Source organism: Dendrobates tinctorius, unplaced genomic scaffold (assembly GCF_039654945.1).
Source record: "Dendrobates tinctorius isolate UK_male_01 unplaced genomic scaffold, ASM3965494v1 ptg000039l, whole genome shotgun sequence".
Taxonomy (NCBI): Eukaryota; Metazoa; Chordata; class Amphibia; order Anura; family Dendrobatidae; genus Dendrobates; species Dendrobates tinctorius.
This window is the reverse complement of record NW_027361707.1, coordinates 21224568-21240501: the sequence shown is the minus strand read 5'-3', so window position 1 is coordinate 21240501 and position 15934 is coordinate 21224568. Positions and strand designations below refer to the sequence as shown.

General features: G+C 44.1%; 1 protein-coding gene across 1 annotated transcript in view; it reads left to right on the top strand.

Annotated features, from left to right (window-relative positions):
* ABLIM2 (actin binding LIM protein family member 2) overlaps positions 1–15934 on the top strand; it is a 230106-nt gene that overhangs the window by 166566 nt on the left and 47606 nt on the right. The window contains exon 15 of the mRNA XM_073574547.1: positions 5193–5245. Within this exon, the coding sequence (XP_073430648.1) occupies positions 5193–5245 (53 nt within the window). The remainder of the gene's footprint in view (positions 1–5192; positions 5246–15934) is intronic.

Here is a 15934-nt window from a genome sequence, read left to right as displayed (position 1 = left end):
AGTGGTCACTAGTGAGCTGCCACACAGGCAGATCTCACCAGCGACATCGCTGGGGACGGGGGTCGCTACTTACCTGTCACACCAGGCGATCCTGCGTCCTCCCGCCCGGCTCCACGCGTCGCTCGTCTCCACAGCAGGAAGCGCCGCAGGAAGCAGACGACGAGAAACAGTCCAGGACGTTCTCGCGTGATCAGCGATAATCAGCGGGGGAGCAGGTCGTAGGTAAGTATCACACACAGCGATATCGCTAGCAATATCGCTATAACGTCACTAGTTATAGCGATATTGCTAGCGATATCGCTTAGTGTGACATGCCCTTTACAGTGGGGTACCAGAACCCAAACTTTCACGGGTCCCAATCACGATCTTTATTAGAACAACAATATAAGTAATCTTGTAATTTTCACACTGGCCACAGAGGCTTTTTTTTATACTCGCACTTCCTGTCCTTTCAGAAAGTTTTCAGCAGACTTCTTATCAGCACAGGCAGGATTACAGTGACAGATGACACTTGTATTCACAGCTGATAACAAAGCAGCTCCTCCATTCTGCACAATGACCTTTGCACACACTCATTATACACTTCAATACAGAAGATAGGGTCGGGGTCTGACTATGGCTATGTGCTGTTATTGTGCTATTGGCCACCCCACCTCGTCTCTGAACTTCACCCACTTTCCAAAAAAATTGGCAAAGATGGCCAGGAACGGTGCAGAAAACACCAAATAGTGTGAGTCGCACAAAAATTTGGCTCCATTTCAAGCAGTTTTACACCATAAAGCTGCCATAAAACGGTTGATGAATCGGCCCCTCTGTGTGAACATACCCTTAACAGCTCTCGTAATGCTGTTTTTCTCACTATCACCGTCCATGAATCTTAAACCCTACAGATAAAATACGCCAATGATATTCAGCTCTGCAGGGAAATTTTCAGATGTTTATGGAGAAAATGAAACTGTTCTTCTTTCCAGAAGACACAGATGCTGATCAGTGTGGGTGTTTGCCGGTAAAAAAGCTGCTTCTAGTTATCCGTACGTGTAAAACAGGCAGATACTTGTGAATCCTCGCCCGCCTAATGGAGAACAGTGTGGGAAGTATGGAGTGACTAATGTAGTGTGCTCCAGATTCACCTATGTCATTGTGTATGGCCGCCTTCCAGTGCATGGTGGGCTCATGTAACCCTCAATGATTTCACTTATTGATGGACGATCTTAAAGCGGTTGTCCCATATACAACATTTATCACCCGTCCTGAGAATGGGGGCCCAATGTCCCCTCTGTGAATGGCGCAGTAGTCACCACCTGTTGACAGTCATGATCGCACATGCTTGCTACTCCATTCTCTTGCTGGACTTTGGGACATCTTGGGTCCCAAATTCTTACACTTGTCACCTATCTTCTGTCTGTAGGATTGATGGTTGTATGTGCGTATGAGTCCAGCACACCATCCCTATGCTGGAATTCACGGCCTAACAACGGCAACCTTTGAATCAGTCAGAACGTCCCTAGCAGCCATTTTGTCGCTTATTAGGTCTGATTTTATGCTCAAGTCAAAATGAGCCAAGGCTTTTCTCTATTTCAGGGCCATTAAATCAGTAGATAATATAAGCTAGGGAGATTTGTCAAAACACGGCCTTGTGGAACAGTTGCCTATCACAACCAATCACATCACAGCTTACATTTTCAAAAGAGCTTATGAGAAATGAAAGCTGGAAGCTGATTGGTTTCTCCATGTTGCTCTTGCACTAATTTTAGATCTCCCATTATGTCTGATACTACTGTAAACCATCTACTAAACCATGAAATAATATCTAGCAATGCAGCACCGCCCGTCATGTTTCCTGTTTTACGTACAATACATATGATGTGGCTTTCCATACATCACTAATACTTCACCCACATACCGTCTGTTGCAGCTACCACTCTGCAAAGATTCCCATGGAAAAAGACAGTTCCCCACTCTAGCCTGAAAGGAAATGTGTCCTCACAAAATGGCCGAATGTTTAAATCAGTCTTTTATGATATTTTATGTAGGGGTTTAATGTTGCAAACAAATCCATTATACATTGCTGTGCGGAAATTAGCTTCTTTAATAATCTTATTATCATGCTATCAATATACAGCGGGTGAAATAAGTATTGAACAGGTCACCAATTTTCTAAGTAAGTATATTTCTAAAGATGCTAGTCACATGAAATTCTCAACAGATGTTGTCAACAACCCATCTACACTTACTCAAATTTATTCGACGGCTCCTGTAAGGAGAAACTAGTCGCTGGCATTGCTCAGGTGTGATTTTGTCCCATTCTTCCACTTAAACACGCTTCACATCTACAAGGTCCGTTTGCTCCTTTTATGAACTATGAGCTTTAGTTCCTTCAATACATTTTCAATTACATTCAGGGCAGGCGATTGGTTGGGCTATTGTAGCATCTTTATTTTCTTTCTCTGAATCTAATTGAGAATTTCCTTGGCTGTGTGTTGGGGATCATTGTCTTCCTGAAATGTCCACACTTGTTTCATCTTCATCATCCTGGTGTATGACAGAAGATTTTTTCAAGAATGTCTCGGTACATTTGTCTATTCATCCTTCCTTCAATTATATGAAGCTTGCTAGTGCCGTATGTTGGAAAAAAAGCCCCACACCAAGATGTTCACACCTTCAAACTTCACTGTTGGTATGGTGTTTTTGGGGTGATATGCAGTGCCTTTTGGCCTCCAAAACTGGTGTGTATTATGGCATTAAGAGTTCAATTTTAGTCTCATCTGACCAGATTATAGTCTCACAATATTTCACAGGTTTATCTAAATGTTATTGAGGAAACTTTAAACGTGCTTGAACATGCTTTTTGTTCATTAATGGAATCTTTCCTGGTGAGCATGCATACAAGCCATAGAGGTTGAGTGCATTACTTATAGTTCTCTTTGAAACAACTGTACCTGCTGATTCCAGGTCTTTCTGTAGCTCTCCACAGGTGGTCCTTGGCTCTTGAACAACTCTTCTGTTAGTTCTTTTCACTCCTGTCTGAAATGTTTCAGGGAGCACCTAGTTGTGGCCGCTTTATGATGAAATTATGTTCCTTCCAATTCAAAATTATGACCCCAACAGTGCTCACTGGAACCTTCAGTAGTTTTGAAATTCATCTGTAACCAATTCCATTAGTATATTTTGCAACAATAAGGTTGTGAAGGTCTTGAGACAGCTCACTGGTATTACCCATCATGAGATGTTTCTTGTGTGGCACCTTGGTAATGAGACACCTTTTTATGGGCCATCAGTTGAACCAGCTGATTTTATTTGTCACTTAGCGGCAGGATTATTTTCTAATTACTGATAGATTTCAGTCATTACTTTCCATGGCTTGCACCTATTTCTTCATGTGTTCAATACTTTTTGCCTGTATCATTTCTGATTATTACATATAACTTAATTTATTGACAGCTATGGTTTTAATTCTTTCTCTGTGTGGATTGGATGAGTTGTTACAGACATCTGGTGAGAATTTCATGTCAATAGCACCTTTAGAAATATATTTACAGTAGTTAGAAAATTGGTAATGTGTCCAATACTTATTTCACCCACTTTATTAAGAAGATTTTTCAGGAGTGTCATTATCATCACAGACATGATGACAATGAATCAATTTTGTATCTATATACCGTAAATAGCACAGGATCAAACATTGCATAGATAATGGTCATTCCTACTTCTCTTTGCTTAAAAAAACACCTTTGCACAGATTAAAGCATGTCCGGGTTATATGTATGCACAAACAAATAGGGTATAAGTCAGTATGTTGCTGAAAATATCCTTGTGAAGAACAGGAAAGTAGTAGTTTAATATTAGGCCTAGTGGCCAGTGTAAAAATTACAAGATCTCAGACTTTTTTTTATTATATATGAAAAATAAAAAAATGAGATTTTTTTAAATGCATTTAATTTAAAAACCTGATTTAATCAACTTCTGTTAATTCTCATTCTTTGGTACCCAGTGTATCCAGAGACAGTGCTGGATAGCCCACTAATTTAAATGAGAGAACTTCGGTACTTCTTTACCCTCCAGTGTTGTCATGTTCTCCTGCCAATAACACATAGGTTCCCAGCAGTGGAACTCCTTGCAGTTTCTCAGAAAGTCCAATCAACTGAACCTTTCGGATTAACTTGGTTCCTCAGATGTAATAAGACTTTATGATGATCAGCTGGTCCACCATCTTTTATCCCTTGCTATCATGGGATATATGGTGGCCGTTTGAATGAATAGGTGCAAAAACCACATTGTGATATATGCACCCTAGAAAAATAGCCATGTGGGAAAAGTGCCCACACAGGAAATTGTATTCACACAAAATTGGGTAGAGTTGACCAAAAAAAATCACAGGACTCTGGTCCAGTGACCATGTCAGTAGTCCATGGCCACTGGATCAGAACCTTGCGAAGCTCCTTCTACATGTGGAACCTCTTCTGATTTTGTAGGCCCCATGAGGTCAATCATTCAGGCCTTATTAATCAAAAGAATCCACAAGGGATGACATGGGCAATAGGAGGTTTGCAGCCTCTGGTCTGGTGGTCACTGACGTGGTCACTGGACCAGGATCTTAGAACTCTTTTTGCTCAACTCTAGTGGTGTGGTTTGCTTTGTGTGTAATTTTTATGTGGGTTATTTTCCTTTGTGTTTGTTTCTGATTACTCTATGTAGTGTATGGAGAGGTCCACCAGAACAGTAGCCATTTTCACAAAGTGATTCCCCAGTTGGGCACATAGAGGGATCACGATCTATAGCATCCATAAACCCTTGTAGGACATATGGACAGAAGCCACCAATTAGAAACCTGTTTCGTCATTGCCACCCTAAGGGTTAGGCCTTATGAATTAGTCTCTATTTGGTTGTAGTGCATCTGGATTCCAATCTGACATGTGATTTTTACTACTTTTCAGGAAGTTTCCCTACTCAGGCTTCGGCGTAAAAACTTATATACAATATATTAACAAGCATTCATAGGTCAATTGCAGTTTACTAAAACTGTGGCTGAAAAGCGACTTCAAACATGGAGACCTTTTCCTTATTCTTATACAAAGCTGCTTGTATAACATCACAATATGCTTGAAGAGGCTGCAGAAGACCCGTCTCACAGCCCGAGGAGTCTAGTTCTTGAGATTTATTGAATAGTAATTTTCCTTATTTTTTCATTACAGCTTCCAGGAGATCCATGGGGGAAGAAATTAACATGGATCCAGATAGCGGAAAGGTAAAATTGGACCAGTTGTCATGTCAGGTACAATTCAGGTCAGGGTCAGAGGTATAAGTTTTTACTAAAGCAAATAGTAAAGTCCCATGTAAGGAGTCAAATCGTCACTATATTTGTATCAAGTTTCTATAAATGTAAAAAATTGTGCAATTTATGAAAAAAAAAATTCTTGTGACCACTTGTTATTGACATACAGGAAGCTTGGAGATACAAAAAGGAGTACCCATGATTATTGCAGCATTGTTATGAGATAACATCTAGTGATGGGCAAGCATGCTCGGCACTCAGCAATACCAGTTGGAGCATCGGAGTGCTCAAGCACGCTCATTACTCGGACGAGCATCACTTGGTGCTCGAGATCATGCTTGACTCCCCGCCCTGCATGTTTTGCGGCTGTTTTTCAGAAACTAAATATGCGGGGATTGCCTTCCATAAATGGTAATTCTGTAGCCATGTTGGCTACTGGCATTACTATGATTGGCCAGCCACATCACGTCATTTAGTCTAAATAAGACTCGGTGATTTGATGCTCTCCACACTGTACATGGAAACTGAGTAGGGAGAGTTGCTCGAGAAGGGAAACTTTGCATTAAAGGCATCTAGGCAGAGTTTACATTGCCTTATAGTCCTTGCTACTGAAAATGTTATTTTCATGTAGTGTAGGGATAGCTGCTGAAGAAGGGATTTTAGTGCATTATAGGCCTATAGTCAGGGTTTATAGTCCTACAGTTCTTGCTGCAAAAACCTAAAGCCAAAATCCCTTATCAGGGCTACATATATTCTACTCTATTACATATTAATACTGCTATTAGCTGCACTTAGTGTAGGGAGAGTTGTTGGAGAATTGATAGTTTTGCATTAGTGGCATATAGACAGGGGTTCTTGCCATACAAGTCTTGCTGCTGCAACATAAAACCAAAAGTCTTTTTCCAGCCTACATCTATTCTATTTTCTATTAATACTGCCGTTAGCTGCATTCAGTATAGGTAAAGCTTCTGGACGAGGCATCGTATTTGATTACAGGCATATAGGCACAGTTTATTGCTTTACAATTCTTCTATAGCTATACTGCTGCTGCAACCTAACTGCATTGTTATGGGACTCGTGCTGATGTAAGGCGGGGATGGCACACCAGAAAAATAGTGGTGAATGGGGACCGAGTACCATGGAACGGCCTCTGCTATTAGGTTGTGGAAAGCCTCAGTGTCAAACCAGGAAAGAAGTAAGGATATGCAAGCATTTAGCACTCTGTGTGCTTTCTTCCTCCATCTCCACCTGGTCCACATGCATAGCGTCTTCTTTAATTGTGAGCAGCAAGTGTTTGAGTACACACAGAAGTGGGATGGTTACACTAATCATGGCGTAATAACCGCTCACTATCTTGGTTCATTACTCTAAGTTTTGTAGAATTTCACAGATGTCAGACATCTATGCCCACTTGTTGGTTCTTATGTGCAGAGGCTGACAAGAATACTGATGGGCATGATGTAGCTGGTATTCCACTACTGCTTTCTACTGCTTACAAAGCCTTGGAGAGTACATGTGTAATGTGGAGTTCCAGTGCGTGGTCACGTCGCTGACCACTCGGTGAGCTGGCACTTGCAGTCACTGCTGCAGCACTACCAGCAGCTGTAGCTAACTTGCGGAAATAAGCGCACATGCAGTGTACCTTCACAAGTAGCTTAGGGAAATATGGGCAGGTTTTCATAAAGCTCTGAACCACTAAGTTGAGCATGGTACATATGCGAGCTTGCCAAGCTTCACATCCTCATCCAGGTTACTGCCATTATCACACACGACAATGCCTGGTTGAAGGTTAAGCGGCGAGAGCCACAGATCTGCCTTATCTGTTACACCATTCTACAACTCTGCCGGGATGTGCTGTTTATCAAATTAGTTTCAGCAAAGCCTGTTGCAGCTTTACCAAGACAGTTTTGCAGTATTTCCATCTTGCCACTGATAAGGGATGATGTGTTCCGAGATGACAATTCGGAGATGGAGGATGTCACAATCCCACCGCTGACACCGATATGTCACGGACAGGGGGATGTGACCTTTGGCCGCACACGGCTATCACAGGCACAGGGGGGCTTATCTTAGTTATCCCACCGCTGGCACCATGTGATAAAAAAACAGCAAGCTAGTCTTGCCCTAACAATTTACCACAGGGGGTTTATTTTAGTTACCCCACCACTGCCACAATATGTTACAAGCTGTCGTGACTTATAGATAGCCCACTTTCCAAGTTCCACTTTGAAACTTGCAGCTCTCCGGCGCCCCCTTACCCTCAGGTCAGTCAGGGAACTACACCTAGGATAATTGGTCGCTGGATGGGCCGCTCACTGTGGACTGGCTGGTAGGCGCGCTGCAGCGAGGGAATTATCAATGCTCTGGCCGCAGCCACACAAAAACCTATAAAACCCCTTCCGTCACTGCCAGCTAGCCCAACCAACCAAAACACACTTCGCTGCCACCAGCTTCAGATTTCTCTGATTAATATTTAAAATTAATAGAGGGGTTCGAAGCAAACCCGAATCAGTAGCATAATTAGCTTATAGGTGCATGAATTCGTCACAGAGCATGGAGGTAGAACTAATAAATTTTATAGTTTATTCCCAGTGTTTACAGTGGGCAGTGTTTACAGAAGATAAAAAGGTTTTACGATATGAGACAATAAAAGTATGTACAATGCGAATACAAATAAAAGGGATTAAAATAGAAAGTAGACACTCACATGTTAGTCAGATCATCTCAGGCAATACCATGCGGGGAGACGGAGCAGCCAGACGTCACCATGCATTTGGGACCCTATTGGCACGGATCCCAGGCTAGGAATGAGGGAGGGGATCAGTTGCAGACTTATAAGTCTGGGCTTGTGACATCACCAAAAGAAGCTGGCTGGTGACGGTCCTCCCCCCTCCTCTTACAGTTGCAATCTGACTGAAAAGCTTATCATAACCATAACTCATAGAGGGTACCTCGTGTAGAAACGCACATAACATCATCTTTTCCAGCCTGTCGCTGGCATTAATTCATGACCAGACTTGAACGAGTTATTCCACACCGTTCAGGAGAAATCCATTTCTCCGATTCTGTTGATGCTAGGATTTAGTAAGAACCACTGGGGTGAAGCCTGATCGGAGTACGTCCCAATGTGTAATTTTCACATTTCTGTCGTAATCTGCCAGCTTTTTATGATCAAATGATTAGATTCTCATTATTGCCTATGAGAGTAGCTAAGCACATGTTGAAGGGACCCCCTGCCATGATGCAGGAAACCTGTGACTAACAATTCAGGTTACACTGGTTGTGTGTGAGCTGTGGTCTCATGTTACAGGCTAACAGTGAGCCAAAATTTGCAGGGAAAGGGAAGGGGAGTCGAATCCCTCACAGCTGGGCATAGCAGAGTTCAGTGTGAGAATAGCAGAGACTTGACTGTTCCAGAAAATGTGATCATCAGGGGAATCTTACATCATATTGTACATTATCATTACAGAGGATGATGAGGAAGAGGGTTGCGGAAACTGGTATAGAAGGTGGAGAAAACCCTGTTGTAACTAGGGACAGTAATCCTCGTTGTCAGTAGCATGTGTGCTGCCCCAGGGTGCAACTCGATCCTGGCCTCCACAAGGTTCACCCAGTGAGCCGTCAGGGAAATGTAGCGTCCATGGCCACAAACACTTGTTCACATGTCGGTTGTTAAGTGAACCTTTCCAGTAACTGCGTTGGTCACAGCATGGGTGATGTTATGGGACACATGCAAGTGTTAGGCGGGGATGGCACACTGGTAAAATAGTGGCTGCTGGGGACCCAGTACCGAAGGATGGCCACCGCCATGAGGTTGCAGAAAACCTCAGTGTCCACAAGCCTAAACAGCAACATTCTCAGGGCACGCAGTCTAGAAATGTGCCCATTTAGTGTTTTGGTCTGTGAGTGGGTGGCCAGGTATTTTCTTTTGTGTTACAAGGTCTGGGGTAGGGATAGCTGAACGCTGCGCTGGGGCAAGAAATTGGATGTGGTTTCTGATGGTGCTTGCGAATGTGCTATTACTGGTGCAGGGTGGGAGGCATCATGGACAGGGGATTGGAAAGCATGAAGCATAGGGTAAGAGGCAGTGGTGTTACTCGCAGACACTGATTGTGGACCCAGGCATTCGGCCCACTTAGTCGGACACTTTGATGACATGTACCTGAACATACTGGTGGTGATTAGATTAGAATTGGTCAGGCCCCTGCTGATCTTGGTATGGCACAGGTTGCAAATGACCATTCTTTTATTGTCCGCACTTTCTTTTAAAAACCGCCAGACTGATGAACACCTAACCCTTAACCTTGGAACTTGATACATGTGGATGCTCTGGGGAACAGTTACCTACTTTCTCCCTCTGGCCACCCCATTGCCTCTTCCAACCTGTTGTGGTGCTGCAAATCCCTCCCCCTCTGCACTGCTGTACTCAGTCTGTATGGCATCTTTCCAGGTTGGGTCAGTGACTTCATTGTCCACCACTTCATCTTCGACTTCTACTTTCTGTTCCTCCTGATTTGTTGATCTAACAACATCACTTGTTGGCAACTGTGTCTCATCATAATTTACCTCTTGAGACACTAATTGCTGTTCCTCACCATTATTGTTATGATTGAGTCACCGCAGGAGGCAAAAACAGAAAAGCCAGCCAAGTCCAGAAAACCGGAGAAGTCGGCAACTATCAGACTGCAGACCCCTGAACCTAACAACACAACTAGCAGTAGCCGTGGGGGGGTCCTACGATGACCCAGACCCCTCGATCACAGCCGGAGAGATACATAGGCCTAAAGAAGGAAAGGGGAAATCCAACTGCCCCAGAGCAGACCCCAAAGCAATAGGCAGCCCCCCACACATAATGACGGTGAAGCAAGATGGAAACACTCACACAGACAGAAAGACAGAGTGAGCAAAGATGGGGCCAAAAAACTACCTAGATAGGAACGGATAGGAAAGCTGCTGTCTGCAATCTGCCAAAACCCTATCAAAGACAAAGCCAACCAGCTGATATAAAAATGGCCCTGAAGCAACTAAGCTTCAAAACTAAATCAGCACTCAGGTATTTTCAGAGGACAGAGCTAAAGGAATACTGCACACTCCAGCAGGGAGTGGCAGAATCCAAAAAGCAAGAAAAACAAAAACAAATCTTAAATGCAAATGGCAAAGCAGAAAACTTAGCTTTAGGAGAGCAGGAATCAGACTGGAGTCCAAGAGTCCACAGAGAAATCACCCGCAGGGCAGAAAGGGCGTAGGCAGCCTTATATCCAGTCGGAGACTCCACTCAGCCAATCGTCTTCATTAGTCCCAGGTGCCTGATAATCAGGCTCACTACCTTCCTTCACTAGGATAGGGAGTTCACCAGGCCTCAGAGACGGAGGGGAAAATGAACTCACAACAGTACCCCCCCCTTGAGGAGGGGTCACCGAACCCTCAACAACGCTACCGGGGCGATCAGGGTGAGCCCGATGAAAGGCACGCACCAATCTTTTGGCATGAATATCAGAGGCAGAGACCCAGGAATTATCCTCCTGACCATAACCCTTCCACTTAACCAAATACTGGAGTCTCCGTCTAGCCAGACGGGAATCCAGAATTTTCTCTACCTCATATTCCAAGTTACCTTCAACCAATACAGGGTCCGGAGGTGCCACCTCAGGCACAACTGGCTCAACAAACCTCTTCAACAAGGACTTATGGAACACATTATGGATCTTAAATGTGACAGGAACAGCCAAACGAAAAGAGACCGGATTAATAATCTCCAAAATCTTGTAAGGTCCAATAAATCTAGGCTTAAACTTAGGAGAAGCCACCTTCATAGCAATATTTTTTGATGATAACCACACCATATCACCAATCTTAAACTGGGGACCAATGGTCCTATGTCGGTTGGAAAACCGCTGGGCCTTTTCCTGGGAGATAGGTAACTTATCCACCACTTGGTCCCAGATCTGGTGCATTCTCTCCACCACAGTGTCAACCCCTGGGCAGGCAGAAGGCTCCATCTGCCCTGAAGAAAATCGGGGATGAAACCCAAAGTTACAAAAAAAAAGTGACATCAAAGTGGCAGAACTAGCTCTATTATTTAAAGCAAATTCGGCCAAGGGCAAAAATGAAACCCAATCATCCTGATCAGCGGAAATAAAACATCTCAAATACGACTCCAAGGTCTGGTTTGTTCTCTCTGTCTGCCCATTGGTCTGAGGGTGAAAAGCAGAGGAGAAGGACAACTGAATTCCCAACTTGGAACAGAACGTCCTCCAAAATTTAGACACAAACTGAACTCCTCTGTCAGATACAATGTTCTCAGGAATCCCGTGCAAGCGAACCACCTGTTGCAAAAACAGGGGCACCAACTCAGAGGAAGATGGCAACTTAGGGAGTGGTACAAGATGAACCATCTTAGAGAACCTATCACAAATCACCCAAATAACAGTCATTCTTTGAGAGACCGGCATATCAGAGATGAAATCCATTGAAATATGGGTCCATGGCCTCCTGGGGACCGGCAAAGGCATCAACAACCCACTAGAGCGAGAACAAGATTTAGACCGGGAGCAAGTCCCACAGGACTGCACAAAATTCCTGACATCATGAGACAAGGTGGGCCACCAAAAAGAGCGACTCACCAGATCTCTAATACCACAAATACCAGGATGACCAGCCAATGCAGAGCAATGAACTTCAGACATCACTCTCTTCTTCCACTGGTCAGGAACATACAACTTTCCACTGGGACAACGCTCAGGTTTGTCCTCCTGGAACTCTTGCAGAGCAAGTCTCAAATCGAGCGAGATGGCAGAAAGAACTACCCCTTCGCCTAAGATGGTAGCAGGCTTGGTCACCACAGGAGAATCAGCAAAGAAACTCCTAGAGAGGGCGTCTGCCTTGACATTCTTAGTTCCAGGAAGAAAAGAGACCACAAAATCAAAACGTGTAAAAAACAAGGCCCACCTAGCCTGTCTAGGGTTCAAGCGTTTAGCCGACTCTAGGTGAATCAAATTTTTGTGGTCAGTGAGGACCACAACTTGATGTTTGGCTCCCTCCAACCAATGTCTCCACTCCTCAAATGCCCATTTCATGGCCAACAGTTCCCGATTCCCCACATCATAGTTACGTTCAGATGAAGAGAACTTTCGGGAAAAGAACGCACAGGGGTTCATTTTAGATGTTACCGGATCCTTTTGGGACAAAACCGCTCCTGCACCAATCTCAGAAGCATCCACCTCTACCTGGAACGGGAGTGAGACATCAGGCTGCCGCAAAACCGGGGCGGAGGTAAATCTAAGCTTCAGCTCCTGAAAGGAGGCAACAGCCTCCGGAGACCAATTCAACACATCCGCACCCTTCCTGGTCAGGTCAGTCAATGGTTTGGCAATACTAGAAAATTTTGCTATAAACTTCCGATAAAAATTAGCAAAACCCAAAAACTTCTGGAGGGCCTTCAAAGAAGTGGGCTGAACCCAATCATAAATGGCCTGTACCTTGGCCGGGTCCATTTCAATAGTTGACGGAGACAAAATAAATCCCAAAAAAGAAATCCTCTGTACTCCAAAAAGGCATTTCGATCCTTTGACGTACAGGGAATTCTCTCTCAAGATCCGGAACACAGTCCGAATATGTTCCACATGAGAATCCCAATCCTTGGAGAAGATCAAAATATCATCCAGATAAATAATCAAAAATTTATCGACAAAGTCTCGGAAAATATCGTTCATGAAGCACTGGAAGACAGAAGGGGAATTAGTGAGCCCAAAAGGCATCACCAGGTACTCAAAATGTCCCTCCGGAGTATTAAACGCCATCTTCCATTCATCCCCCTGTTTAATGCGGATAAGATTATACGCCCCTTTGAGGTCAAGCTTGGTAAACCAGCAAGCACCTCTAACTCTAGAGAATAGATCCGAGATCAGGGGTAACGGATACTGATATTTAATAGTAATTTTATTGAGGGCACGATAATCAATACAAGGCCTTAAAGAACCATCCTTCTTGGCCACAAAAAAAAAAAACGGCACCTAAGGGTGAAGAGGATGGTCTAATATGACCCTTCTCCAACGCCTCCTTAATATAGGACCGCATAGCCTCGTGCTCGGGTACAGATAAATTGAAGAGCCGACCTTTAGGAAATTTACACCCCGGACTTAGTTCAATCGCACAGTCATAACTCCTATGAGGAGGCAAGGACGCAGACTCATTCTCACTAAATACATCATAGAAGTCCGCCAAATAGTCAGGAACCTCATGCGACTGAGGAGAGGTGGAAAAAACCGGAGCCTCACTAAAGGTACACCGGCAACCCCAACTCACCACAGACACAGACTACCAATCCAAAACTGGATTATGAATTTGCAACCAGGGAAACCCCAGAACAACGGCATCATGCAGACCATGCAACACCAAGAATCTGCAATTTTCTTGGTGGTCTGGGGCGACCCGCATGACCACCTAGGTCCAAAACTGAGGTTTATTTTTAGCCAAAGGGGTAGCATCAATCCCCCTCAAAGGGATAGGCATCTGCAGAGGTGTCAACGGAAATCCACAACGTTTAGCAAAATCCAAGTCCATTAGGTTTAGCGCTGCTCCCGAATCCACAAAAGCCTTGGCGGAAAATGTGGACAGGGAACAGATCAGAGTAATCGCCAAAAGAAACTTAGGCTGAACCCCACCAACAGAAAACGTGTGTGCAAAGCGTTTCTCACGTTTAGGACAAACAGAAATAATATGTGAGGCATCTCCACAGAAAAAACACAGCTTATTACGCCTTCTGAATTCCTGACGTTGCGCCTTAGACCAAACTCTTATCACATTGCATAGGTTCAGACGTCTGTTCAACCGGCGGCAACACCTCTCGTGTAATCCTGCGTTCACGTAAACGCCGATCAACCTGAATGGCTAAAGACATAGAATCGTCCAGACCAGAGGGAACAGGAAATCCCACCATAGTATCTTTTACGGCCTCTGACAAACCCTTCCGAAAGAGAGCAGCCAAGGCACTATCATTCCAGGTAGTAAGGACCGCCCACTTTCGGAACTTTTGACAGTACAACTCTGCAGATTCTCGACCCTGGTTCAATGCTAACAGGGTCTTTTCAGCCTGATCAATAGCATTGGGTTCGTCATACAGCAACCCCAAGGCTTGAAAAAATGCGTTCACATTAGTCAGAATAGGGTCATCTGGTTTAAAAGAAAACGCCCAATCCTGGGGATCGCCGCGCAGCAAAGAGATGACAATTTTAACCTCCTGCACGGAGCTCCCTGACGAGTTAGGCTTCAAAGCAAAAAATAATTTACAATTATTTTTGAAACTCAAGAATTTAGATCGATCCCCAAAAAATACATCAGGTGTGGGGATCTTTGGTTCAACAGCATGTGAAAAAGCAAGATAGGCGGAAATTCCTTGCACCTCAGCAGCGAGCTGCTCCACAACATCAGACACTTGTTTTATCTCCATTGAGAGAAAAAAAAATTCCCCCTACGGCCTCAGAGATATAGAGGAAAGAATACACACTTTTTTTTTTTTTTTAAACACAATTCTTTCCTGCTATAGAGTACCCTAGGATCTGCGGTATGGCGAGTGATTCTGTTATGATTGAGTCACCGCAGGAGGCAAAAACAGAAAAGCCAGCCAAGTCCAGAAAACCGGAGAAGTCGGCAACTATCAGACTGCAGACCCCTGAACCTAACAACACAACTAGCAGTAGCCGTGGGGGGTTCCTACGATGACCCAGACCCCTCGATCACAGCCGGAGAGATACATAGGCCTAAAGAAGGAAAGGGGAAATCCAACTGCCCCAGAGCAGACCCCAAAGCAATAGGCAGCCCCCTACACATAATGACGGTGAAGCAAGATGGAAACACTCACACAGACAGAAAGACAGAGTGAGCAAAGATGGGGCCAAAAAACTACCTAGATAGGAACGGATAGGAAAGCTGCTGTCTGCAATCTGCCAAAACCCTATCAAAGACAAAGCCAACCAGCTGATATAAAAATGGCCCTGAAGCAACTAAGCTTCAAAACTAAATCAGCACTCAGGTATTTTCAGAGGACAGAGCTAAAGGAATACTGCACACTCCAGCAGGGAGTGGCAGAATCCAAAAAGCAAGAAAAACAAAAACAAATCTTAAATGCAAATGGCAAAGCAGAAAACTTAGCTTTAGGAGAGCAGGAATCAGACTGGAGTCCAAGAGTCCACAGAGAAATCACCCGCAGGGCAGAAAGGGCGTAGGCAGCCTTATATCCAGTCAGAGACTCCACTCAGCCAATCGTCTTCATTAGTCCCAGGTGCCTGATAATCAGGCTCACTACCTTCCTTCACTAGGATAGGGAGTTCACCAGGCCTCAGAGACGGAGGGGAAAATGAACTCACAACACATTATATTCTTCTGGCCATGGCTACTCAAATATTTGGGCATCACTACACATCATCTCCTCATGTCCCTCTTGAAACGTGCAGGGCAAGAGGATATAATCTATAAATGTAAATTATTATTATTTATTTATATAGCATCATTGATTCCATGGTGCTGTACATGAGAAGGGGTTACATACAAATTACAGATATCACTTACAGTAAATAAACTAACAATCACAGACTGATATAGAGGGGAGAGGACCTTGCTCTTGTGGGCTTACATTCTAAAGGAGGGTGGGGAAGGAAACAGTAG